Source organism: Arabidopsis lyrata (assembly GCF_000004255.2).
Source record: "Arabidopsis lyrata subsp. lyrata unplaced genomic scaffold ARALYscaffold_2, whole genome shotgun sequence".
NCBI lineage: Eukaryota > Viridiplantae > Streptophyta > Magnoliopsida > Brassicales > Brassicaceae > Arabidopsis > Arabidopsis lyrata.
In genome coordinates this window covers 3,579,024-3,604,242 of record NW_003302554.1, presented here as the reverse complement: position 1 = coordinate 3,604,242, position 25,219 = coordinate 3,579,024, and the positions used below count along the sequence as shown (strand labels likewise).

Genomic DNA, 25,219 nt, shown 5'->3' with positions numbered 1-25,219 from the left:
AAAGAAGTGATGATTAAATCGGTAGCTGCGGCATTACCAACTTATGTTATGTCGTGCTTCAGACTACCGAAAATAATCACTTCTAAACTCACTAGTGCAGTTGCTAATTTCTGGTGGAGCTCGAATGGTGCCTCCAGAGGTATGCATTGGATGGCTTGGGATAAATTATGTATTAATAAATCGGAAGGAGGGATAGGATTTCGAAACGTCGATGATTTTAATTCGGCCTTACTTGCAAAACAGTTGTGGCGGTTGATCACGGTTCCGGATTCTCTCTTTGCGAGGGTTTTTAAAGGGCGATATTATAGGAAATCCAATCCTTTGGAAAATATAAAGTCATATTCCCCATCGTATGGGTGGCGGAGTATATGCTCAGCTAGATCTCTGGTTAATAAAGGACTTATTAAAAGAGTCGGATCTGGGAATTCCATCTCAGTTTGGGAGGATCCATGGATTCCAGCTCAATTCCCGAGACCAGCAAAAAGTAATGGTTCTATTAATGACCCATCTTTAAAAGTTAACATGCTTATAGATAGTCGATCTAATTTTTGGGACATTGATCTCCTCAAAGCGGTCTTTGACCAGGAAGATGTCGAGTTAATAAGTGCCCTACCGGTGGGTGCGCCAACCAAGGATGACACCTTGGGTTGGCATTTTACAAAATCCGGCAAATATTCAGTTAAGTCGGGGTATCATACCGCACGGTTGGATAAGTTGGAAACCAACTTATCTTTCATTGGGCCAGATTTCAATAAGCTAAAGGCTCATACTTGGAAAGTACAGTGTCCACCTAGGATACGTCATTTTTTATGGCAAATCTTAACGGGTTGTGTACCGGTTACAGAGAACTTACGAAAAAGAGGAATTGATTGTGACACTGGTTGTGCCAGATGTGGTGCACTGGAGGAAACAGTCAATCACACACTCTTTCAGTGCCATCCTGCAAGACAGGTTTGGGCACTTTCTCAGATTCCTACGGTTATGGGGACTTTTCCCACAGATTCTATTTTTGCAAACTTGGATCATTTATTTTGGAGAATACCATCGGAGTTTGATTCTATAGCTTTTCCTTGGATTATTTGGTATATTTGGAAAGCACGGAATGAAAAATTGTTTGAAAATGTGGATAACGATCCGTTAGAGGTTTTACGGTTAGCGGAAAGAGAGGCACAATTATGGCACTCAGCTCAAGTGGAGCTTCATACTGAAACTCAGGCTTCAGTGGAATTTCCAAATCGGCCTCAAACGAGGGGGGTGTCCCTAGATTCGGATTTTACAGGATACCGTTGTTTTGTGGATGGATCCTGGAAAGACAGCGACAAGTTTTCCGGGATAGGGTGGTTTTGTACACCATCAAACGGTGAGCCATCAACAATGGGAGCTGCCAACCTCCGTAGAAGCCTATCTTCGCTACATGCCGAATTCGAGGCCCTCCTTTGGGCGATGAAGTGTATGATTGGTGCAGATAATCAAGAGGTAGCATTCCTTACAGACTGTTCTGACCTGGTGAAGATGGTGTCTTCCCCAACCGAATGGCCGGCCTTCTCAGTGTATCTGGAGGAATTTCAGAGCGACAAGGAAGAGTTCTCTACCTTCTCTTTATCTTTAATTTCTCGTTGTGCAAATGCAAAAGCGGATAATCTGGCACGAAAAATTCGTACGGAACCGCTTCATATCACTTATGTAAACAACATTCCACAAAAATGGCTTTTTTGAGCACTATTTAATTACAGATGACAAAAAAAAAAAAAATTATTATATTACTAGCAAACAAAATGGTCCCCAGATGTGTGTATCTGAAGATCACGCTGCCTAATCGCGCGTCGAATTGTCTTCAACGCGGAATTTGTAGTTTTTAGTTTTTTTTTTTTTTTTTTTGCCTTTTCTTGCATCAACGCCGATAAAAAAAAAAAAAACAATCTTTCGGTAGAAGAAGAAAATACGTATCGGAAAAATGAAAATTTTCAAAAACATTTAATTTTAATTTTTATTTCAAGCCAAAGAAAAGAAGGGAGCGACTTTCCAAAGACGAACAAGCCATTGAAACGGAAGAGAAAGCTGCTCCTTTGGTCCTCTCTGTTTCTAGATTCCACCGTCGATTCAGATCTCTACCTTGCCCAATCGAATCAATTAGGGTTACGAATCGACGCGAATAATAGTGGTGAAGAAGTCGAAATTCGATTTTTGTAGGTCGACACGATACCTGTTGGATTGGATCGAGGTGAATCCCTCTTAAATGGTTCGATCGGGTAGTTTTAGCGTTGATTCGTCCGCGACTCATCGTCGGACGCCGTCTCGAACGGTGACGTTGGGTCATATTCAACCTCAGGCTCCGACTTATCGTACCGTTTATTGTAATGATCGAGAGTCTAATCAACCCGTCCGGTTCAAGGTACACCGGAGTTAATTGATGTCGTGTATTGTTCTGAATCGATTAGGGGATATGTGCATTGGAATTTGTGCTGTTTCGATTCATCGATCTGATTTTTTTTGTTTGTTCTAATCTGATGAATGTGTGGTTAATTGTTTCAGGGGAATTCGATATCTACAACAAAGTATAATGTTTTCACATTTCTGCCCAAGGGTTTGTTTGAACAGGTAAATACACATGGTTTTATCTTTTTGTTGTTTGGATCTACACTAGTAAAGGGTTGTTAGCTTTTCTCCAGCATGTTATTTAGGATTTAGTCTTTTCGGAATCCGAGAAGCTCAATGGAATTTTAGGATTTATCAGCCGTTATAATGTTGGAGTGTCTTGAATATTCTTGTCTGTGATATGCACTTATGTTTTAAGACTAGTGTGAATTTTACCTATGGAATTAGGATCAGAATGGTTAATGAAGTGAGAGCTGATGTACGTTTCCAATTCTTGCAGTCCTTTCCACAAGATTTTTTCTGTTATTTTAATCTTAGTTATAATGTGTTTCCTGACAGTTTAGGCGCATAGCGAACATATACTTTCTTGGAATTTCGTGTCTATCAATGACACCAATCAGGTATGTTAACTTCATAGATTGTGTTATAATTTGTTGCCTTGTGTTATTAATTTGTCATCCTATCCATATAACACCCTTGTTCTGGTTGGATGGAAATTTTGCTGATTAATTTATGCATGATAAATGCAGTTATTAACTAGATAGATTTTTTTGTCCTGCAGTCCTGTGAGTCCAATAACAAATGTAGCTCCACTGTCAATGGTGCTTCTTGTTTCTCTGATTAAAGAGGCTTTCGAAGACTGGGTAAGCTCGTTTGTTTTTCCTTTATCTTTCAGTTGCAGAAATATCCCATTTCTCCTTGTTTTAGAATAGAACTATCTCAGCTCTTAAATAATTAGACGATGCGATGGAGTCTCAAGACCCATTTGTGTCACAACTTCTAAATCCTTCTGCTGATAATCTGGTGCAGAAACGGTTTCAAAATGATATGTCCATAAATAATAGCACAGTGGAGATCTTACAAGATCAACAGTGGGTATCTATTCCCTGGAGAAAGTTGCAAGTTGGAGATATTGTCAAGGTTAGTCCTTTATTGTTCTAACAGAGGTGAATCTATTCATAATTAGACAAAGTTCTCTCTGGTTACATATATTTATTGTTGTGTGTTTCAGTGCACTGTTGGCACACATATTTAGGTGTTTCTTGCTTGTACGGTCTGCATTATAGTTGTTCTAATAGAGTTCCACTACCTATATGTCTGTTATTGCGCTGCTTTCTACCGTGATAACTTCTTCCTTCCTATCTTCAAAATGGAAGGGTTCTATAACTTCTTGACAATACTTTAATACTTTATACTGGTTTCTTATTTACAGAAGTCTTTTTTAAAAGTGTAAAATATTGACAAAAATCATGATTTGTTGGCCTCTAGCAAGTAGCAAAGGACACTGTGTATATGAAATTTGTTTGTGCTGACTACATTTCACAGTTCTAATTTATCATTTAGGATTATCCTAGGGGAGATTAAGGCATAAGTTATTTTTAAAAAAATTTCCTGGTGTTCTGTTAGGTACTGAAATATAGTTACCAGTTACCACTATGGTTCGTCAAGAATTTGAAGAACAGAGAGATAGATATAGATAGAGACTCACTTCTCGACCCATCCCCAGAATCCACTAAATAGTCCTAATTTTTTTTTTCACTTCCTTGGTATTTATACCACTGGCTGAGCTGGTTAATAGAATCAGGATACTAACAGCACTCATTACAGCACTAAATAACTGAGTAAAGAATCACTACGCTATCGCAGCCCAGCTGCTCTTGAACTTTGCTTTTACTTAGGTTGAGACACTGCGCTCTTCTTCCTTTTCTTTAACTTGCCCTTTAACTTGCCTTGATATCTTTTGTTCCTCCACATGATGACTCTGCAATTACTTAAGACGTTCATAGGATTAACAATTCTTAAAGCATACCTTCTTTGCATTATTTCAGAGACTTCTTACCTTTAAATTAAGATCTAAAATTGTTAAATAAGTTTATTGATTTTGCAGATAAAAAAAGATGGATTTTTCCCGGCAGATATTCTTTTCCTGTCCAGCACTAATGCTGATGGTATCTGCTACGTTGAGGTGCTTCTTTTGACAGCCCCTTTAAAATACTATATTGCTGTCTCTTTGTCCAGGGCCAAAGCTGTTATCAATAACGTTTTCTTACCTAGTTGTATGGTAATATGTTTATTTCTTGTGAGTGCAGACTGCAAACCTAGATGGAGAAACAAATTTAAAAATAAGAAAGGCCCTTGAAAGAACATGGGATTACTTGGTACCAGAGAAAGCTTATGAGTTTAAAGGTAAGCCTACGGCTTTGATTGTGGTCATGCAAGATTTTTTTTGTAGATAGATGTGGACCTGTTGCAGTGATTTGTAGTACTTAATTCGCTATGAATTAGATTGCAAATGAAGTTTGTGCCTTCAGGTGATTTGGCATATTTTTTGTTGGAGAAACAATTATATGCTTCTAATTATTATTATACATTGGATCATTACCTTCTGGCGACAAAAATATATATGAATCTAGCTGAAAAAAGGTTCACCTGGGTCAGGTTACTATTTTAAGTTAACCTGCCAACTCGTTGCTATTTCTCATATCACACCCTGATGAACGGACAAGCATCAATAGAAAATGGAAGCAGAGTTTATATAGCAGTCGATTTATCATTTGTTTAGATGTTTGTCTGGCTCTTATGAAAAGAGAAGTTATTTGTTCTGACGGTTCTTCATTTTATTCAACTTTTTTTCATTTCAGTATGATTGTGTTGTAACTTTTAAACACATGTCTTCACTTTTTCCAACATCTCTGTCTTTTACCATGCAGGTGAAATTCAGTGTGAGCAACCAAACAATTCTCTGTACACTTTCACTGGGAACCTTGTAGTTCAAAAGCAGACGTTACCTCTCTCTCCGGACCAGCTTTTATTGCGTGTATGATTGACTATTTCTGCTGTTGGCTGTTTTTCCTTTTCTGTCTTGTTTCTGACTTGTTATCCTCGGATTTTAACAGTATTCTGAGCAAATTTCTATGCATGTCGTGCGGATCCTTTTATATCCTTAGATTTAATAATACGTTTGATTTCTGCATTATCAGGGATGCAGTCTTAGGAATACAGAATACATAGTTGGAGCTGTAGTTTTTACTGGTCATGAGACGAAGGTAAGCTGTCGTCGAGCTTGTTTTATGGGAAACTAGCTTTGCAAACATGCGTTTCGTGCTTACAGGATTCATGTATTTTAACCATTCTATGATTTCTACTTCGTTGTTTAGTTCTTACGCATACGATCTGAAGCTATTCTATGGTTAATTCTACATATGTAGGTGATGATGAATGCCATGAATGCTCCTTCCAAAAGAAGTACGCTAGAAAAGAAGCTTGACAAACTCATTATTACAATCTTTTGTGTCCTTGTCACAATGTGTCTGATTGGAGCTATAGGCTGGTGTGGTTTCTCGTCAATCTTGTGAATCATTAACTCCTGCTTTGATTTATATATGCTCCAGTTCTCATGACCTGTTGTGATACAGTTATCTATATTTGTTAATTTTACAGTTCAATTGTGACGGATCGTGAGGACAAATACTTGGGTCTTCATAAGTCAGATTGGGAATATCGCAATGGACTCATGGTAAATAGTTTTGCATAGTTGAAGTTGATTTCCTTCTACTTCTGGATTGCTGATTTTTACTAAATTGCTACCGTCTGCTGCTACAGATAGGGTTTTTCACCTTTTTCACGCTAGTCACTCTGTTCTCATCAATTATACCAATCTCCCTTTATGTTTCTATTGAGGTATGTCTCTCCTAGTATCCTATTCTAACTATCTGCACTACAAGGACTAGCAATTTGATTGATCTCTATTTTATCTCCTTACACCCAGATGATCAAGTTTATCCAGTCGACCCAGTTTATCAACCGAGATCTTAGTATGTATCATGCTGAAACAAATACCCCTGCCTCGGCCAGGACTTCTAATTTGAACGAGGAGCTTGGACAGGTAGATATCATTCCATGCTGCATATTGCCACTACTAAACCATGCCACTGATTGTTACTTGTATAGTATAGATATCCGTTTTTGTTGCTAGTATTTTAACTGTTGCTAAATAATTATTTTAAAGATATATTTGGTATTCTTCTCACTTCAGTTGCAATTACTATGGTATTATTTAGGTGGAATACATATTTTCTGATAAAACCGGAACGCTGACGAGAAATTTGATGGAGTTCTTCAAATGTTCAATTGGAGGTATAAGTTATGGATGTGGTGTCACTGAAATAGAAAGAGGAATCGCTCAGCGTCATGGCTTAAAAGTTCAAGAGGTATTATATCTTTTCAGATGGTGAAGTTGCTCCATGCCTTATGGTGCAATGGAAACATGTCTAATTTGCACTGCTACAAATATTCTCAGGAGCAAAGGTCGACTGGTGCAATAAGAGAAAAAGGATTTAATTTTGATGATCCAAGGCTAATGCGGGGAGCTTGGAGAAACGAACCTAATCCTGATCTTTGCAAGGTGCCTTACTTTCATTCCCTAGAGATTTGGCTCACAATCAGTTTAAGAATTAGCTAAGAGGTGATGGAGTTATAGAGTTTCCGTGAGAACGGTATATGGTGTATTTGATGGTGAGATCTGAACTTGTAAGGTTATAATTCGAGGCCTTTGTTCTGGGAGCCTTATACTAAAAACTACAGAATGGTTCTGACTAAAGCCTCTTATAATAAAATTGTAGAGGTTTCAAGTAGTTCCTTGGTTATGGGTTCCTGATTTCTACTGTGTCTATTTTTGGGCACACACGTGCTCTAGCTAATATGATTCTAACTTAAAATTTTGCATTTTTGATATTTTTAGGAACTTTTTAGATGCCTGGCCATCTGTCACACTGTCCTTCCTGAAGGTGATGAGTCCCCTGAGAAGATTGTTTATCAAGCTGCATCTCCAGATGAAGCTGCCTTAGTTACTGCTGCCAAGAATTTTGGATTCTTCTTTTATAGGTCATTCTCGTTACATTTCAAATTCCAAAGATTTGAAATTACAGGCAATCAATCTGACAAGATAAATTTGCAATTAGTTGACTTGTCCCATGATTCCTATTTCTAATTTATAGATTTTCTTCCATAAGTGCTTTTGTTTCTCAAGTCCCTGGTAGTTTGTTTGAGACTACTTTGATGTATTTTCAGGCGTACTCCAACTATGGTGTATGTTCGCGAGGCTCATGTGGAGAAGATGGGAAAGATTCAAGACGTGGCCTATGAGATCCTAAATGTTCTCGAGTTCAACAGGTCTATATGACAGTGAATTGTTTGTTTATTTTTTTTTCATCATGATTTAAGCATACTAATTATATTCAACACAATGCACAACAGTACTAGGAAGCGCCAGTCTGTTGTATGTCGTTTCCCTGATGGAAGGCTTGTACTCTACTGTAAGGTAATTGTTCTTTATATACTTGGTTCTCTGTGTACTCCTGGATCAGTTTTTGATCATTGCTTGGAACATTGTCCACAGGGCGCTGATAATGTTATCTTTGAGAGATTGGCTAATGGTATGGACGATGTTAGGAAAGTAACAAGAGAACATTTGGAACATTTTGGGTCTTCTGGATTGCGTACCCTTTGCCTAGCCTATAAAGATTTAAACCCTGAAACCTATGATAGTTGGAATGAAAAGTTCATCCAAGCCAAATCTGCATTACGAGACCGTGAGAAGAAGTTAGATGAGGTATACTACTATTTCTTACCTATTTTATTTTCAATGCTTGTGGCAACATTCTCTTGTCTGTAAACAGGAGTGAAAATGATTTTATGATTATGGCCTTAAGTAGTGTGAATGATTGTATCCTTGAATACAGTTTTTGAGTCCAGGAAATAGTTTATAATTTTTGATGAATGTGAGGTGTCTTGATCCATGAAGGTGGCAGAACTTATCGAGAAGGATCTTATCCTCATCGGATCAACTGCAATAGAAGACAAACTTCAGGAAGGTGTCCCTACCTGCATAGAAACATTATCAAGAGCTGGAATTAAGATCTGGGTGTTAACAGGGGACAAAATGGAAACGGCTATTAATATTGCATATGGTAGGGTGTGTCACAAACTTGTTCTTTGAGATCTTATTTCTTTCATCTCCCACTTTAATATCTGCTCTTTGATTCTGTTATGCTACAGCATGCAACTTGATCAACAATGAAATGAAACAATTTGTCATCAGTTCTGAAACGGATGCAATTAGAGAAGCTGAAGAAAGGGTAATTGTTTCACTTTAACTTTTCCTTCTTATGTATTCATGAAAGACAATCGTTGTAGTTACTTTTAACTAATAAAATCGTTTATTGTAGGGTGATCAAGTTGAGATTGCTCGTGTTATCAAAGAAGAAGTAAAGAGGGAGCTGAAAAAGAGCCTTGAAGAAGCTCAACACTCTCTGCATACAGTAGCTGGACCAAAATTGTCTCTCGTTATTGATGGAAAGTGTTTAATGTATGCATTAGACCCGAGTTTACGTGTGATGCTGCTCAGCTTGAGCTTGAACTGTACTTCAGTTGTATGCTGTCGTGTTTCTCCGTTACAGAAAGCACAGGTAATTCCAAATTAAGTTCGTCTAGGCAATGCCTTTTGAAGGGGAGTTATATATTATTGTTCTGGGGCTTTTGTTGCCAAAATTGGTAATCACATATTATCTTGGGTTTTAATTATGGTGTACTTTAATTCATAGACACTGAGTAACTTGGTTCTATGTGTTTGTTGAACCTACTTATAAATTTTAATATATGTGATCTTATTTCAGGTGACAAGTTTGGTGAGAAAAGGGGCACAAAAGATTACACTTAGTATTGGTGATGGTGCCAATGATGTTAGCATGATTCAAGCCGCTCATGTTGGTATAGGGATAAGTGGGATGGAGGGAATGCAAGCTGTGATGGCTAGTGATTTTGCCATTGCTCAGTTCAGATTTCTTACAGATTTGCTTCTTGTCCATGGACGGTGGTCATATCTTAGAATCTGCAAGGTTGAATTTCTCTTTCGCCACAAACACGCCTTTAGTTTTTTTTTTAAATTCTAATGATCTTTTTCTTCGCAGGTTGTCATGTATTTCTTCTACAAGAATCTGACCTTCACTTTGACTCAGTTTTGGTTCACATTTCGAACTGGATTTTCTGGGCAAAGGTTCTATGATGATTGGTTCCAGTCATTGTTTAATGTTGTATTTACAGCTCTTCCTGTCATTGTCCTTGGGCTGTTTGAGAAGGTACTAGCTTTTCTCGATCTCTACTTTATACAAAAGAATATTCATCTACATTAAGACTGTCTTCCTTTTGTTTTGGATTGGATAATTTCATCTCTATGTTGTGCTCTTGCTAGGATGTGAGTGCATCCCTTTCGAAAAGATATCCAGAACTGTATAGAGAGGGAATACGTAACTCATTTTTCAAATGGAGAGTTGTAGCAGTATGGGCTTCTTCTGCTGTGTATCAGTCTCTTGTCTGCTATCTCTTTGTGACCACCTCATCTTTCGGTGCTGTAAATTCATCAGGCAAAGTATTTGGTCTCTGGGATGTTAGCACAATGGTGTTCACATGTCTGGTGATTGCTGTGAATGTGCGCATTCTTTTGATGAGCAATTCCATTACCAGATGGCATTATATCACAGTCGGTGGGAGTATTCTTGCATGGCTCGTTTTTGCTTTCATATACTGCGGGATTATGACACCACATGATAGGAATGTAAGCTGTTTGCCTACATCTTTGGTTTTCTGATGTTATTTTTTTATGTTTATAATTTGGCAAATCTTAGTTACTTATTTTCTCGTCTCTGCAGGAAAATGTCTACTTTGTCATATATGTCCTGATGAGTACCTTCTATTTCTATTTCGCATTGTTGCTTGTTCCCATTGTCTCTCTTCTAGGCGATTTCATCTTCCAAGGGTAAGTAAAACCGGGGTATTATCAGTTTCAACTACTTTTTGACATTGACGAACATGTGGTTCATTGCGAATGATTCTGTATCTTAATTTAGATCGCTACACTATGTATTTTAAGGATTATGACTTGAGAAAATCTGTGTCTTTACTGATGCAGGGTGGAGAGATGGTTCTTCCCTTATGATTATCAGATCGTTCAAGAAATACATAGGCACGAGTCAGATGCAAGCAAGGCAGATCAGCTGGAGGTAGAGAACGAGCTCACACCTCAAGAGGCGAGAAGCTATGCGATATCCCAGTTGCCTCGGGAGCTCTCAAAGCACACTGGGTTTGCGTTTGATTCACCAGGTTATGAATCCTTCTTTGCGTCTCAGTTAGGTATTTACGCACCACAGAAGGCGTGGGATGTTGCAAGGAGAGCCAGTATGAGGTCACGGCCTAAGGTACCGAAGAAGTAAAGAACCGATATATAATATCTTATTGCTAATTGTCTTTGTACATTTAGGCAATGTTGTCCGATTGGGGTTTTTTTTTGTTAGGGCCTTTAGTTTAAAAATATATGTAGAAAATATACTTCTTAGGTGTTTTATGTTTGTGTTTTGCTTTAAATGCCATTTTTCATAGCTCCATTATATGACTCATGTGGAGAGGCAAACATTAGGACCCAATACTTTTTCCCCATGTACATAAATTTGATTTTATTACACCTTTGAGGTCATTATTTCGCCTTTTATTTATCCTAAATATCTTTTGTTTCTTATTCTTATCTAATGCATGTCAAATGTTTTATTTGGGAGTACTCCTATAGGCTATATAACCTATAACAATCCCTTTTTATATTACTTTTGAAATGGTTTAGGGACGAAATAATACTGGACTCTTACACACCAAAGTGATAGAAATAGTGAAATCTAAACTGAAGCATCAAGTAATAAATAAAATCAGCAAATATCAAAAGCTATTTTCTATTATAATAGGAGGCTTCTACAAACCTTTTTCAGTATCAACATCAACAAAAAAATGATGGGTTTTTCGTCTTCGGTATCAAATTCCATTTTAGCGAGAGGCAATAAAACAAAATAAAATAGAGACACATCTACAATGATACAGCAACAAACAAACTTTGAAAAAAAAATGAAGTGGTAGGGAAATCACAAAAAATAATCAGGGGTCTTGCGGGTGGTATCGGGTTCGACCTGTCTAGGTGCTGGATCGAACTGAAGGAAGTTCTGTTCCATCTTTTCTCCAATCTCAAGAATTGCTGCCATGTTTCCACATCTGTAACAGTAGTTTGGTGCACTAAACACTGTCACTACGTTCTTTTCCTATCAACACACATATACACCAAAAGATTCAGCTTTTTTCCAACAAGAACCCGATTCGAGAAATATCCCAACCTATGTTATGAACATATTATATACCTGACACCAATTATAGCCTTCCATTACAAGTTGATGCGCTCTTGATATCAGACTCAGTCCATTGTTATGATTAAACTGAGTAGCAATGTCCTGTCCAAACGTGTACCCAGCACCACGGGGAGATATTCCCCATCCACAGCGATCATCTGGATCAGACCAGAGTAGATCGCACATTGGTCCTTCGTGTGGAACCTACAATCCCAGAGCATACCATATCAGATTATTACAATCCTTGTTCTTTCTGAAGCCAAACTAATAATATATCGAGGTTTCAGAGAGTTTATAGCCAGAGAGAATCTGTGTCTTTGGGAAATAGAGGAGACATTTTACAGATACTTAGTCCAAAACAATGCTTCTATAGCCAAAATATTGTCAATACCTCTTGTATTCGATCCAAGCTTCGGATATTGTCAAGGGTATCCAGAGAAGGAGAAAGGCCTCCATGCAAACAGAAAACCTGTCACGGAATACAGTTGCTAAAGAAAAGAGGAGAAGTGAAACAACTATGGATGTAACAATGACGACAGGCAAGAACAGCTCGAACCTGACTCTCTATGAGTGCTGTAAGAGGAAGATAATCGAAAAGATCCGTAAAATACTTCCACACATTTGCATTTCCGTATTTCCTCAAGCATTCGTCATAAAAACCATAGCTGAACACACAGAAGTAAAATCGGGCACAAACCAACATCGGAAAATGAAAAAAAATAACATTATGTTAGTGCAAGTGAGAAGCAAATGAAATACCAGTCTTCTTAGAAAGAAAATCTTACACTTGTGTAATCTGACGACTCTCATGATTCCCTCGCAGGATCGTGAGTCTGTCCCTATAACGCACCTTCAGTGCCACCAATAAAGAGACTGTTTCTACAGAATAGTAGCCACGATCTGCACAGATATAACCAAGACAACAATAAACCAAAGAAACAACTATCAGCTCCAACTTCAAACTGAACCAGCATACTTTGAATCAAGCATACATGCACTAAAAATCAGACATAAGTTACATAACCCACAAAATGTTTGAAGGTTAAGGAAGGGCCTTCATGAAAATGAACATCATTATGTTTAAAGCATAATGATGGCCATTTAGCAAAATAATAACAAAAGCTAATCATCACAAGACTAACTTAATCCCTCCATAAGCTTAAAAAAAGATTCAATTGAAAAATTAGCAAAAGTAAAACATAAAACCAACAGATAACAACATCAAATAGTGAAACTAAAGACAGTAACTTAGCTTTTCTGGACAATTCACTGCCCATGAAAATTTCTAAAACTAGTAAGGACTCTCATAAATCATCAAACTTTTCCACTAATCAATCAATAAAGGCTCTCATAACATCTTTTGCAATACCATCTGAACAAGTCAAACATCAGCAATTTAGAAAAGTTTGTTCATCCCAACAAATGAAACCCACAAAAAAGCTCACTTTAGGTATAACAAAATTGCAACCTTTCATAGAAAAGCGTCAAAATTTGGCTAAATCAAATCAAAAGCAAATCCATGAAACAATCGGTGGATCTCTAAAAACCCAATACACGCTAAACAACAACAAATCAGGAAATTTAACTTACCCAGAAATCAAAATCCCTAAAAAAAAAAAAAACTGATAGAGAAGAGAGAGACATACCTACATAATCACCCATGAAGAGGTAATTAGTATCAGGAGCATTACCACCAATACGAAAAAGCTCAATTAGGTCATAAAACTGTCCATGGATATCGCCGCATACCGTAACCGGACACTTAACCGGTTGAACATTATATTCCTCAACGAGAATCGCTTTGGCTTGATCGCAGAGGATCTTCACGTCTGCTTCACCCAACGGTTTACACTCCATAAGCTGTTCGATCTGACGGTCGAGATCTCCGTTTGACGGCATCTCTCGTCGTCGTCTCCTTTAACCTTTAATTCAAAATCTAACGATTAGCCACCGAATCGTTGTAAATCGAACACGGCGGCGACGGTGGAGGAGGAGGAGAAGTCGCCGATTGTTTTAGAGGTGGCTCTGGCCCGTCTTTGGTTTGGTTTCTCTCATCACACAAAAATGGATATTTATTATTTTCTTACACAAAATGATTTTTTTTAAATATTTTTTTTCCTTAAATTGTTTTTTTCACAGATTTAAATGATCACGTCGACACGCCGCTGGGCATAAAATCCGAACCAAAACCGAACCGATGATTAATAAAATCCAGACGAATAATAAATTTTCCTACCTAAATTATCCGAATCCGAATATATCCGAATCAAAAAGTCTTAAAATCCAAATAGATAATAAATTCTCATATCCGAATTATCCAAATCCAAATATATCCGATCCGAATCCGATCCAAAATCCGAATGCCAGGCCTACACGGTTCAATGAGATTTTACGTATTTTTTATCGACACAATGATTTATATGGGCTCTCGCCAGTTCCTCGGCGAAATCTTTAGCAAAATTAGTGTATAATATATTAAAATTGGTAATTATTATATTTGTGTAGATTAAAACTTGTTCAGATTTATCATCTATTCAGTTTAATAAAGTAAAATTTATTCTTAGTCAAACTTATACTCCCTCCGTATTAGAAAGATTGATTTTCTAAGATTTTCACCAAGATTAAGAAAACAATAAATGATGTATATTTATTACTTACTCTTGTGTTATATATTTTAAAAAGTTTGGAGGAAGCAAACAAAATCTTAACCCATAGGAATAGGATCAAGGCTCTAGTATCATGATAAGTTTGGAGGAAACCTTAGAAGTGGAATAGTTTCTCTCATAAGAATAAAGTTATAAAATACAATCTCTTATATAAAGATTAGATTTCCTAATTTAAGATAAATATAAATGTAAATAATATATTTAGAGATAATGTTAAACTTCCTAAACTTAAGATATGATAACTTCTAGATCATTCTCGATCTTCATGATTTTCATAATCTTGGGCTTTTCATCTCGACCGTCGATCTCGGTCGATCTCCGGTTCCTCCAATAGAAAGCGATGGCTCTTCTCCTCACCCTCCAACATGCCAAAGACCTTGGATTCACCAAAATTTTTATTGCTTCAGATTCGCGTCAGCTAATCAAAGAGCTCCACAGAATTCTCTATAACATCTTGCTTCTATCTTCTCTCTTTGATGATGTTAAGTTCTCGTCTATCTCTCGATGTAATAATCGAGTAGGAGATGCTCTAGCAAAATTGGGTCTTTCAGGTTTACCATTGTATGTGGTTATACCGGTTTACTCTATCTATACTAGTATTTTTGCAACACTTTGGTGACGGGTGGGTAAAAATGCTTCTGGGTTAATCGGATATCTGACCCGTTTTTTAAAATCCTTCACAAAAAAATTTGTTGGGTCGGGTTATATTAAACCCAACTCATACACCGGATATTCCATATTTAATAATTTAGATATTTAGAAGATTTGATTAAGATTTATAATTATGATTCTCCTATCATCTTTGTTTGATTTGTTTTTAACTGTTTTGAATCTATATATACATTTTTGGATGACTTTTAGCAAATAAATCCTGGAGTTAGAATGTATTTACGGATGAATGCCATTGGCATTAATTATTTAAATTTGAAAAATATTAATTAAAGATATTACCAACACGATTTCGAGAATCATAAATTCATATCTTCCTTAATTTTCTGAGTCATTAATGTGATAATCTTTAGGAAATATTTCTCTATAAAAAAAAATCCACATTAATGAAGGCATTAAAATCGACACTAACAATTAAATTATTTAGATATTCAATTATTTTAAGATTCTTATATCTTATTTGATATTTTTTTTTAATATCTCATTCTTTAATTACTGCGTTTAGAATTTATTGGTTGTTACCTATTTTTTGGTGAAATTTATTGGTTGTTACTTAATAAGTAATTATGGTGCGTTTATTTTAGTTAATATCTAATTTAAAGGATTTGTTTTCTTTTATTATTAATAAACGAATAACATGTATAGAAATAAAAGATTTTTCTTGCGACTCCATAATAAAAATATTAAACTCTTATTTTCTACATTTCTTACACATAATATCCTCTTATTCAATAACAAAAATATATATTGCATATTTTTAAAAATATTTATAATATTTAAATTATATAAAAAGTTTGTAATATTAATATTATTTCAACTCTATACAAATTTAATATATATGTATATATATCTTATGGGAACCATTTAAAAGAAAATTTTAAATTGACTTGAATTATATAGCTTTTAAATAAAAGTATTATTAAAAAGAAAAATAACTAAATGATATTTAATTTCACGGGACGGGTAATATGATGGGACGGGTTTGGGTTGATATTTATAAAAGATAGTATACCACGGGTGAAATCCTAAAATTAACAATCAAAATAATCTATCAAACAAATTACATTTTGATTTTTTTAAGAAAATATAGCCCCGCGGTGTACCGCGGGTTAAAATCTAGTCATCATATAATACATAAAGTAAAAAAAAAAATTCTGCATATATTGTGATTTGAAATTTAAAAAACGGACATATATTATCTAATTGACGAAAATGTGTGTTCAACGTTCTACATCGATTAAAATATTTAGACAATGATTCAAAATCATATCATAAATAAGATCAACATTAATAAAATAAATGAGTTTTTTGGCTGGACGGGTTTGGCGGGACGGGTTTTTGAATCAATAATAGTAAAAAGATTAAAATATCATTAATCCGCCGCTTCAATACGGATTAATTTTTTTTTTTTTAATACCATCAATATTAGACATATAAATCAGTCTCATTTAGAAAATGTTGTATAAAACCAAAAATTGTCCCGTGGTATAATGTTACTTAATAACAATATTTATAAAATTTTAAATATCATTAACATGCCGCTTTAATACATATTAAATCTTCAGTTTATTAAATTATAAATGTCTTAGAGAATGATATAATTTGTAAACTTTTATATATAATAAATAATCATTAAATTTTAAAATAAAAACAAATCACGGGACGGGTTAAGAAATTACGGAACGAGTTATATTTCGGAAAAGATTTATATGGCGGACGAATTTGAATCAATATTTATATACCGCTTTATTACGGGTTAAATCCTCAGTTTATTAATAATTGTCTCGTGGACTCGTGGTATACTGTTACTTAATAACAATTGTAAACTATAATATAAATAAATATGTTATAAGGAGATACAATTTACAAAATATTTTTATACTAACTTTAAAATTAAATCATCCCGCGGTGTACCGCGGGTTAAAATCTAGTTTATTAATAAAAATCTACCGTTTCGAACAAAAAAAGGATAATGTTTTTTTTTTTTTTTTCAAATTACATCAAAAGGTGTTACCGTGTTAGCTAAGCAAAATTATTGCGTTGGGAATCATTAAATAGAATTGCGATGTATAGAAGTATTATCCTGTCCTACGGACATGTCAAACATTCACCTAAGAAATATAGGAAGTATACATTTTTCATGATATTGTTCTGCATACTGTTATTTGTTTTCCAACGATAATTTCTGTTTTAGCAAATTAAATGGATTCGCTTTATGAAAGAAATAATTTGGAAAAAATGATTTGATACACCAAATGTAACTACCCTAAATTGGCGGTGAGAAAACATTAAGGAAGCTTGCAGAGTACATCGAGTGGCTTTGCATCGTTAACACTTTTCTAGTGTGATGCTTCATTTTAATCTTGGAATTTACAAAAAAAAAATACAGAATTTGTTGACAGGTTCCAAACACTAAATATGTGCCATAGACTGAAATTGCATAGTAGATTAAGAAACATAACTAGATGGATTACATCATTAACATGAACACAAAGCAGGCTTCCCTCCCCTTCTACAATGGAGATTTTCTTGTTTCAGAGATAAACCGGGAGGTTTGATTTCATTCACAACACATTCTCTTTGCAACTGGTTCTTAAATAGTAGAGAAGAGCATGTGTGTTGGCTTTCCGTTCTGATTTCTGGTGGGCTTGTGGTGCTGTCTTCACCCACTTCCATTTTCTTCCTTGTTGAAGCTCACCTTCATCCTTAGAAATACTTGTGGTGTTGTCTGCAAGTGTTTTAAACTGTACTCAAAAGGGAGACAAAAGTCTTATCTTCTCAAATTCAAACTTAACATCTGAAATACCCAAAAGAGTGTAGAACATAAAAGCAAAAAAAGAGTGTAAGTCTTGAATATCTGGAAGTTCAAGTCCAAAGGCCATATATCTCCCAGAGGCGAACCCATACCAGGTTAAATCTATTTCCTTCAGATAAAAGATCTCTCCCAACGGGCGTCGAACCCAGTACCTGCACCTGGGAGATTTACCACTCGGCCAACACAACTTTGGTGATTTGAATAATACTTGTGAAAGGAAGGAACAAAAAGAAAACAAAAGAGATTGACAAAAAAAATTATGGAACATAGAAGAACTATGGTTTCTGTCCCTTTTTTTCCTGCTGTTGGTCTTGACTACCTGCATAAACAAAACCAGTAGACAGCAAGATTCTAGCTTTAGAACAGAGAAGCAAAAAGAAGTAAAAATTGTTGATGTAAATTATTTAGTGAATGAAAATCTAACAGAGCACATTTTGAGTTTTGAATTTGAAGAGAGTATACGTAGATGCGTGGTTAGAACACTGCCTCTCAACTGTACCCATAGACTTTGGTAGCATAGGAAGAGAAGAGTGGCTGCCTGGAGAGTATACGCATGTGAAGTAGAGTCGCTCCGTCAATGAAAGAGAGACAATAATAAACAATTTATCTCATTATAAACCATTAGTCAAGGCTTTTGCAGGAAGAAGAAGATATATACACACATAAATCGTACTGGTTAGTGAACATCCCGGTTTCAGAAATATGATGGTGTATGCGAAGGGGTTTAAAAGAATTGATTTGGCCACCTATATCACCAAAGTACACTTATCTTTTCGGTCAAACGTCCTGAGAGAACTCCACAGTTAAGCGTGCTCAAGCTGAAGCAATTTCAGGATGGGTGACCTTCCAGGAAGTGATTGTCGGAACTGTGTGAGTGAGGACAAAACACAGGAAAAGATCATGTGGTGATTTGTAAGGTCGGTAAACAAGTCTTTAAAACCTTCCGGACGTAGCGGACCGACCGTCAGATATGGATGGGCCACATGCCGAGAGAGGATGTGGGGCCCATTAAACGAGGTGGCGGTCGGGGCTTTATAAGTGGTATCAAAGCCAAACCCAGACGAGTGTGGAGTCAAGAGGGCTCATACCGTCGGGGGTGATGGTCTGGATGCGCAACGAGGACGTTGTGATCTATTAGTGGGGGTTAATTGTAACAATCCGGTTTTAGAAATATGGTGGTGCATGCAGAGAGGTTTAAAAAATTGATTTGGCCACCTATGTTACCAAAGTGCACTTATCGTTTCTGTCAAACATCATGAGAAAACTCCAAAGTTAACCATGCTTGAGCTGGAGCAATTGCAGGATGGGTGACCTTCCGAGAAGTGATTGTCTGAACTGTGTGAGTTAGGACAAAACACAAGAAAATATTATGTGGTGATTTGTAGGGTCGGTAACCGAGTCTTTAAAACTTCCTGAACGTAGCGGACTGACCGTCGGATATGGATGGGCCACGGGTCGAGAAAGGACGTGGGACCCACTAAGTAAGGTGGCGGTCAGGGCGTTACAGTTAGTAAGAGTTTATCTTAATCAAAGAAGAAGCTGTGGTTTTTGCGGTTTCTAGGAAGTAAAGATTTCAGAATCGTGTCGAATATATTCGTAAGACGATGGAAGAGAGTTTGGGGGAGTTAGTGGAGATCGCGTAGAAGTGGAAAAATTAAAAAACCTAGTAAAAATAAGTAGTTTTAAAAATGAGAAATTGTTAAAAATACCTCATTTTCAATATTCCTTTTCAAAAATGCCCCATTTGAGAGTCAATTTTTAAGTTTGCCCTCTTTTAATGTATAATGACCATTTTACCCTTATTTGAAACAAAATTAGGTCCACAAAATACAAAATATTTTTTGGCGGGAAAAGTGATCCCGCAAATTTTTGGCGGGAAACGTGATCCCGCAATTTTCTCGCCAAAATTTTTTTTTTTGGGAAAAGTGATTCCGCAATTTTTTGGCGGGAAAAATTTACAAGGTATTTTAAAGATTTTACAGAGTTTTTACAAGTGTTTTGTAAAGTTTTACAATGTATTTTAAAAGGTTTTACAAGGTACTTATAAGGTTTTACAAGTTTATAACTTGTAAAACCTTATAAAAAACTTGTAAAACCTTATAACTTGTAAAATCTTATAAAATAGCTTGTAAAATCTTATAATATTTTATAAATACCTTATAAATACGTTGTAAAACCTTTTAAAATACATTGTAAAACCTTATAAATACCCTGTAAAAACCTTTAAAATACCTTGTAAATTTTTCCCGCAAAAAGTTTAACGCCAAAAAAATTGCGGAATCACTTTTCCCGCAAAAAAAATTTTTTGGCGGGAAAATTTTTTGGTGGGAAAAGTTTTTACGAGAAAATTTTACAAGGTATTTTAAAGGTTTTACAAGTTTTTACAAAATCAAATTTGTAATTTTGATGTGTGCACATTCTCATGTTTTCCTTATATATTTGTGATATCTTTTATTAAAAAAGTATAATTTAGTCATTTTGTACATAAAAAGGAGTATTTTTAAAAATAGACAGCCAAATGGGGCATTTTTGAATAGGGGTATTGAAAAATGGGCATTTTTGTGAGTCTCCCTTTAAAAATATATATTATATTTTGGGTGAATGTACAAAAAAATTTAAATTAAATTTCCCAAGTTATAAAGAAAAAGAAACTGTGAAATATACGTTTAACAAAAATTGATTTTTTTAAGTCATTGCCGTTAGGCCTCGACCGGATCCAGATATCCAGCTTTTTTAGAGTATCCGGATCCGGCCGGATCCGCCATTTCATTATCCGGATCCGGCCGGATCCGCCATTTCATTATCCGGATCCGGATCCGTTTCACCCAGATATCAGGGTTTTTTTTAATATAATTTTTTATTAATATAAAATTTGAAGAAAAATATTTAAAAACAAATAATTTAATATAAATAATTAAAAATGTTAATATTATTCTTATATAAAATAATAAAATTTATTAATAAAATTTAAATAATAGTAATAAAATATTAAAAATATTATTATAATATAAAATATTCCGGAATTCGGATATCCGGCTTTAAATTTTCTATTTTCCGGATCCGGCCGGATCTGCTTTTTTATTATCCGGATTCGGATCTGCTCCACCCGGATATCCTATTTTTCAGAGCGGATCTGAGCGGATCCCGGATTGGATCCCGGATAATTGGTTTCAGGGCTTGTTGCCGTTATGTCTTTTCCACTTTTTGACATCGTGTCTCTAATTTTTTTTTAATAAGTTTTATAAAACAAATCCTACATGGTAGAATTTGATCGGTGAAGTGATTTGTGCTTTAAAATATAAATGATTTTTCTTTCCCACTATTTTTTATTAGATAAAAAATAAAGAAAAATCATTCGTAAGTTATCAATTGATTTGGTTTAATTTAGTGAGAGAAAATGAAATTATTATTTGAGATTATGAAGTCAATATTTACATCCCTTTAGTTTTTCTGAATATGGAAAATAATATTTTAAAGGTTCTTTTAGATTTTTTTTTATTCTAAATTTGAAGACGACGAGAATACTAATTTTATAAATTTCATAAACTAAATTTCATATATCTTTATTTTGGATTTTTTTTTTGTTTTACATTATTTTTAGTAGTGGACATCAGAAACTATTTTCATATGCCCTACACTTGGAATATCTCCTGGTTTAGGAGGTGTGAAATCATTTGTAAATCTGTTGTCAACTACTCCTGGATGCCCAATACCGAGACTATTTCCTGGATTAGTAGGTGCGAAATCATTTGTAGATCTGTTGTTTACAACTCCTCGATGTCCAATACCGGGACTATGTCCTGGATTAGTAGGCGCAAAGTCATTTATAAATTTATTGTTTATAACTTTTGGATGCCCAATACCCGGACTATTTCCTGGATTAGTAGGTGCGAAATCATTTGTACATCTGTTGTTTACAACTCCTCGATGTCCAATACCGGGACTATGTCCTGGATTAGTAGGCGCAAAGTCATTTATAAATTTGTTGTTTATAACTTTTGGATGCCCAATACCAAGACTATTTCCTGGATTAGTAGGTTCGAAATCATTTGTAAATCTGTTGTTTACAACTCCTCGATGTCCAATACCGGGACTATGTCCTGGATTAGTAGGTGCAAAGTCATTTATATATTTGTTGTTTATAACTTTTGGATGCCCAATACCCGGACTATTTCCTGGATTAGTAGGTGCGAAATCATTTGTAAATCTGTTGTTTACAGCTCTTCGATGTCTAATACCGGGACTATGTCCTGGATTAGTAGGCGCAAAGTCATTTATAAATTTGTTGTTTACAACTTTTGGATGACCAATACCCGGACTATTTCCTGGATTGGTAGGTGCGAAATCATTTATAAATCTGATGTTTACAACTCCTCGATGTCCAATACCGGGACTATGTCCTGGATTAGTAGGCGCAAAGTCATTTATAAATTTGTTGTTTATAACTTTTGGATGCCCAATACCCGGACTATTTCCTGGATTAGTAGGTGCGAAATCATTTGTAAATCTGTTGTTTACAACTCCTCGATGTCCAATACCGGGACTATGTCCTGGATTAGTAGGCGCAAAGTCATTTATAAATTTGTTGTTTATAACTTTTGGATGACCAATACCCGGACTATGTCCTGGATTAGTAGGCGCGAAATCATTTGTAAATCTGTTGTAAACAACTCCTGGATGTCCAATACCAAAACTATCTCCTGGATTAGTAGTCGCAAAATCAGTTGCAAACCTGTTGTTTAGACTATTTATACCCTCAATTTTCTTTAATTTTGTTTCAATGAAATTTTTTTCAAGTACACCAAGTGTGTGCCCACGAAAAGTAGGATCCAAATTGTCATTGAAATGCTCATGCCCGTCCATCTTCTTCGACTTTCTTGCTTCGGTGGTGGCTGGTGCTTTGTCAAATACTCTTGAGATGGTCAAAATGGTCACCATGGTGATCAAGAATAGCTTCATGTTTCTTTTCTTTGAATTATGTTTTGAATATGAGGAGTATTGAAATGTTGAGTGAGGTTGTCTAAATGAAACTATATTTATAGTGTCTATACAATTGCCACACATTGATTACTTTTGGACAGTTTATATATCAATCTAAACCTATTAATGCATGGCTATATTACAAAGATTACTCAAATAAGCACCTCCCATAGATAGATAGTATTACCAGACTCAGATTTGTTATCTATTCAATTATATGTAATAATAAAACTTTTTTAGTAAAATTACTAATTGAGAAAGATAATACTAATGGGTATATTAAATGAAAAATTTAGAGTGAGTTGAGTTTTATTGAATTTTGAGATGATTTTGGTGAATTAAGAAAATTTGTTATTAAAAAGTTTTATAGTATCTTTTTTATTATTTTAATATATCATATATTTTACATAATTTGTTTCTTATTTATTTAATTTTTCTTTTAATTATAAGTAATAGAAATTTGAACTAAATAAATGTTTTTAATTTGTTTTAATATAACACTCTCCCATTATATATATATATATATATATATATAGATTTTATCTTTAAAAAGTTGAATTATATTATTACTACTAACAAAAAATTTATGGTATTTTTATTATTATTTATGTCATATATTTTACATAATTTTTTTCTTATTTATTTAATTTTTCTATTAACTATAAATAACATAAATATGCATTAGATAAATATTTTAAATTTGTTTTAATGTAAAATAAGTAGTATTGGTAATGATGTGGATGTCTTAAATAGAGAGAAGTCTCTCCCATTATATATAGACTAGATTATGTACCCGCGCGTTGCGCGGGATTTTTATTTATTTTTTTTATCAATGCGAATCTTTGAGTATAAATCTAATCATTTGAATTTAATATTTTTTACTTTATTCATGTGCATTATCTTTCCAATATAGTAAAAAAAAATTCACACGTTTCATTACAATTTCTTTCGTTATCTTCTAGGATTCAGTCGTTGTTTCCCGATATTTACTCTCTTTTCGCCTTATATTGACTCATATATAATATACTCGATTGTGAATTAGTTCTCAAGATATATCGTATATCATTTCTCCTTCCTATCTTTGAATACTCAATTCTTTTTTTATAAGTTGCATAATCTTTTTATTAAAGTGAACATCAGAAAATTTTATGAAATGTTTTGTCATAAGGTTTTTTTGACCATGTTTTGGTGGATGTAAAATTCTTTTGTATACAACAAATCTCATATATAAACTCATTGCTATTCACAAACATCGGATTTTAACGTCAAGTTTTTCATTTATCTTGACTGTTTGAAAGATATAAAATTCTCTTTTCACATACATAATTTGACGTATATTATGATTCTAGATAGTATTCTTAGTGTTGATTTTTTCTAAAATATGTAAATTACGAAATCATAAGTTATTCTATATTTTTTTTTTTTGTCGTCTTAATATTGAAACAAATAAAGAGTTTGCTAGAAACAGAGTAAAACAAAAACAGGGAAACTGAAATAACAAAACAAAGTAAGAGTAAATCAACCACAATCATTGTCTACCTCGCCGTTCGTCCTCAATCCGGTTATTCTAATTTTAAAATACGTTTATTTTAAAAAAAAAAACAAAATCATTCTTCTTTCTAATTAAAAAACTCTTCAATATACCATTAATATTCTAATTTCCAAATAGCATTCTCAAATATTATTATTACACAATTTTATTATTCGATTAGATTATTATTACACAGTTTTATTAAACTCTTCAATATACCATTACTAAAACATAGGTCTTTGTTTTATTTCAAATCACCTTAATTTTTTTTCATTCTATGTTAATTTCCTAAACACTGATTACTATTTAGTTTTTCTTCTTAGGTATTTATTTTTTATATAAAACCCTCCATGTTTTAATTAAGAAAACATTAATAATATAGACAAATTTCTTAATTAAACTATTTATATTATATTATAATTATAAACAATAATATGTACTCAATCCTTCTTATTTTTTAACCGGTATAAGGAATTGATACTTTAACCTTAACAAATATATTCTCAAATTTTAATTTTTTTTTTTAGAAATAAATTACTTTTTTTATTAAGTAAGAACCTTTAAATTTGGTATTTATTAACTCTTATTTTCTTTATTGTACTAAATAATTGTAATTCTTAAAAGTGATTGTTGTTCCATTAAAATATATGATAAGTTTCCGTTTTCTTATCACTAACTATTTTAAAATAATTACGCATTATATGTTAAGATATAATTATTCATTATCTGTTTTATATTTGTTTTT

General features: G+C 34.3%; 3 protein-coding genes across 4 annotated transcripts; 1 reads left to right on the top strand and 2 right to left on the bottom strand.

Annotated features, from left to right (window-relative positions):
* Nucleotides 1-1,929: 1,929 nt before the first annotated feature.
* LOC9322720 (phospholipid-transporting ATPase 3) lies at nt 1,930-11,148 on the top strand. 2 transcript variants are annotated; one of them, XM_021034616.1, is made up of 27 exons: nt 1,930-2,392; nt 2,533-2,598; nt 2,935-2,996; nt 3,158-3,239; nt 3,406-3,516; nt 4,484-4,561; nt 4,686-4,782; nt 5,307-5,413; nt 5,577-5,642; nt 5,805-5,926; nt 6,037-6,112; nt 6,199-6,276; nt 6,365-6,481; nt 6,657-6,806; nt 6,896-7,000; nt 7,337-7,479; nt 7,666-7,767; nt 7,852-7,915; nt 7,994-8,206; nt 8,399-8,564; nt 8,653-8,732; nt 8,823-9,062; nt 9,270-9,491; nt 9,564-9,731; nt 9,845-10,207; nt 10,302-10,408; nt 10,562-11,148. In XM_021034616.1, exons 1-27 carry the CDS (start codon nt 2,237-2,239, stop codon nt 10,860-10,862), a joined length of 3,642 nt encoding a protein of 1,213 aa, XP_020890275.1. In that variant the 5' UTR covers nt 1,930-2,236; the 3' UTR covers nt 10,863-11,148. The 2 variants fall into 2 exon arrangements, with proteins under 2 accessions (XP_020890275.1, XP_020890276.1); XM_021034617.1 differs by having other exon boundaries at nt 2,267-2,392; nt 2,940-2,996.
* Nucleotides 11,149-11,353: 205 nt separating this feature from the next.
* On the bottom strand, nt 11,354-13,912 carry LOC9324233 (serine/threonine-protein phosphatase PP2A-1 catalytic subunit). Its single transcript, XM_021034660.1, has 6 exons — nt 13,460-13,912; nt 12,599-12,713; nt 12,370-12,478; nt 12,205-12,282; nt 11,826-12,017; nt 11,354-11,729 (listed from the first exon to the last, which is right to left on the bottom strand). The coding sequence occupies exons 1-6, from the start codon at nt 13,710-13,712 to the stop codon at nt 11,556-11,558; spliced, it is 921 nt and encodes a 306-aa protein (XP_020890319.1). The 5' UTR covers nt 13,713-13,912; the 3' UTR covers nt 11,354-11,555.
* Nucleotides 13,913-21,560: 7,648 nt separating this feature from the next.
* LOC9324232 lies at nt 21,561-23,069 on the bottom strand. Its single transcript, XM_002886606.2, has one exon. It carries the CDS (start codon nt 23,025-23,027, stop codon nt 21,561-21,563), a length of 1,467 nt encoding a protein of 488 aa, XP_002886652.2. The 5' UTR covers nt 23,028-23,069.
* Between the last annotated feature and the right edge of the window lie 2,150 nt (nt 23,070-25,219).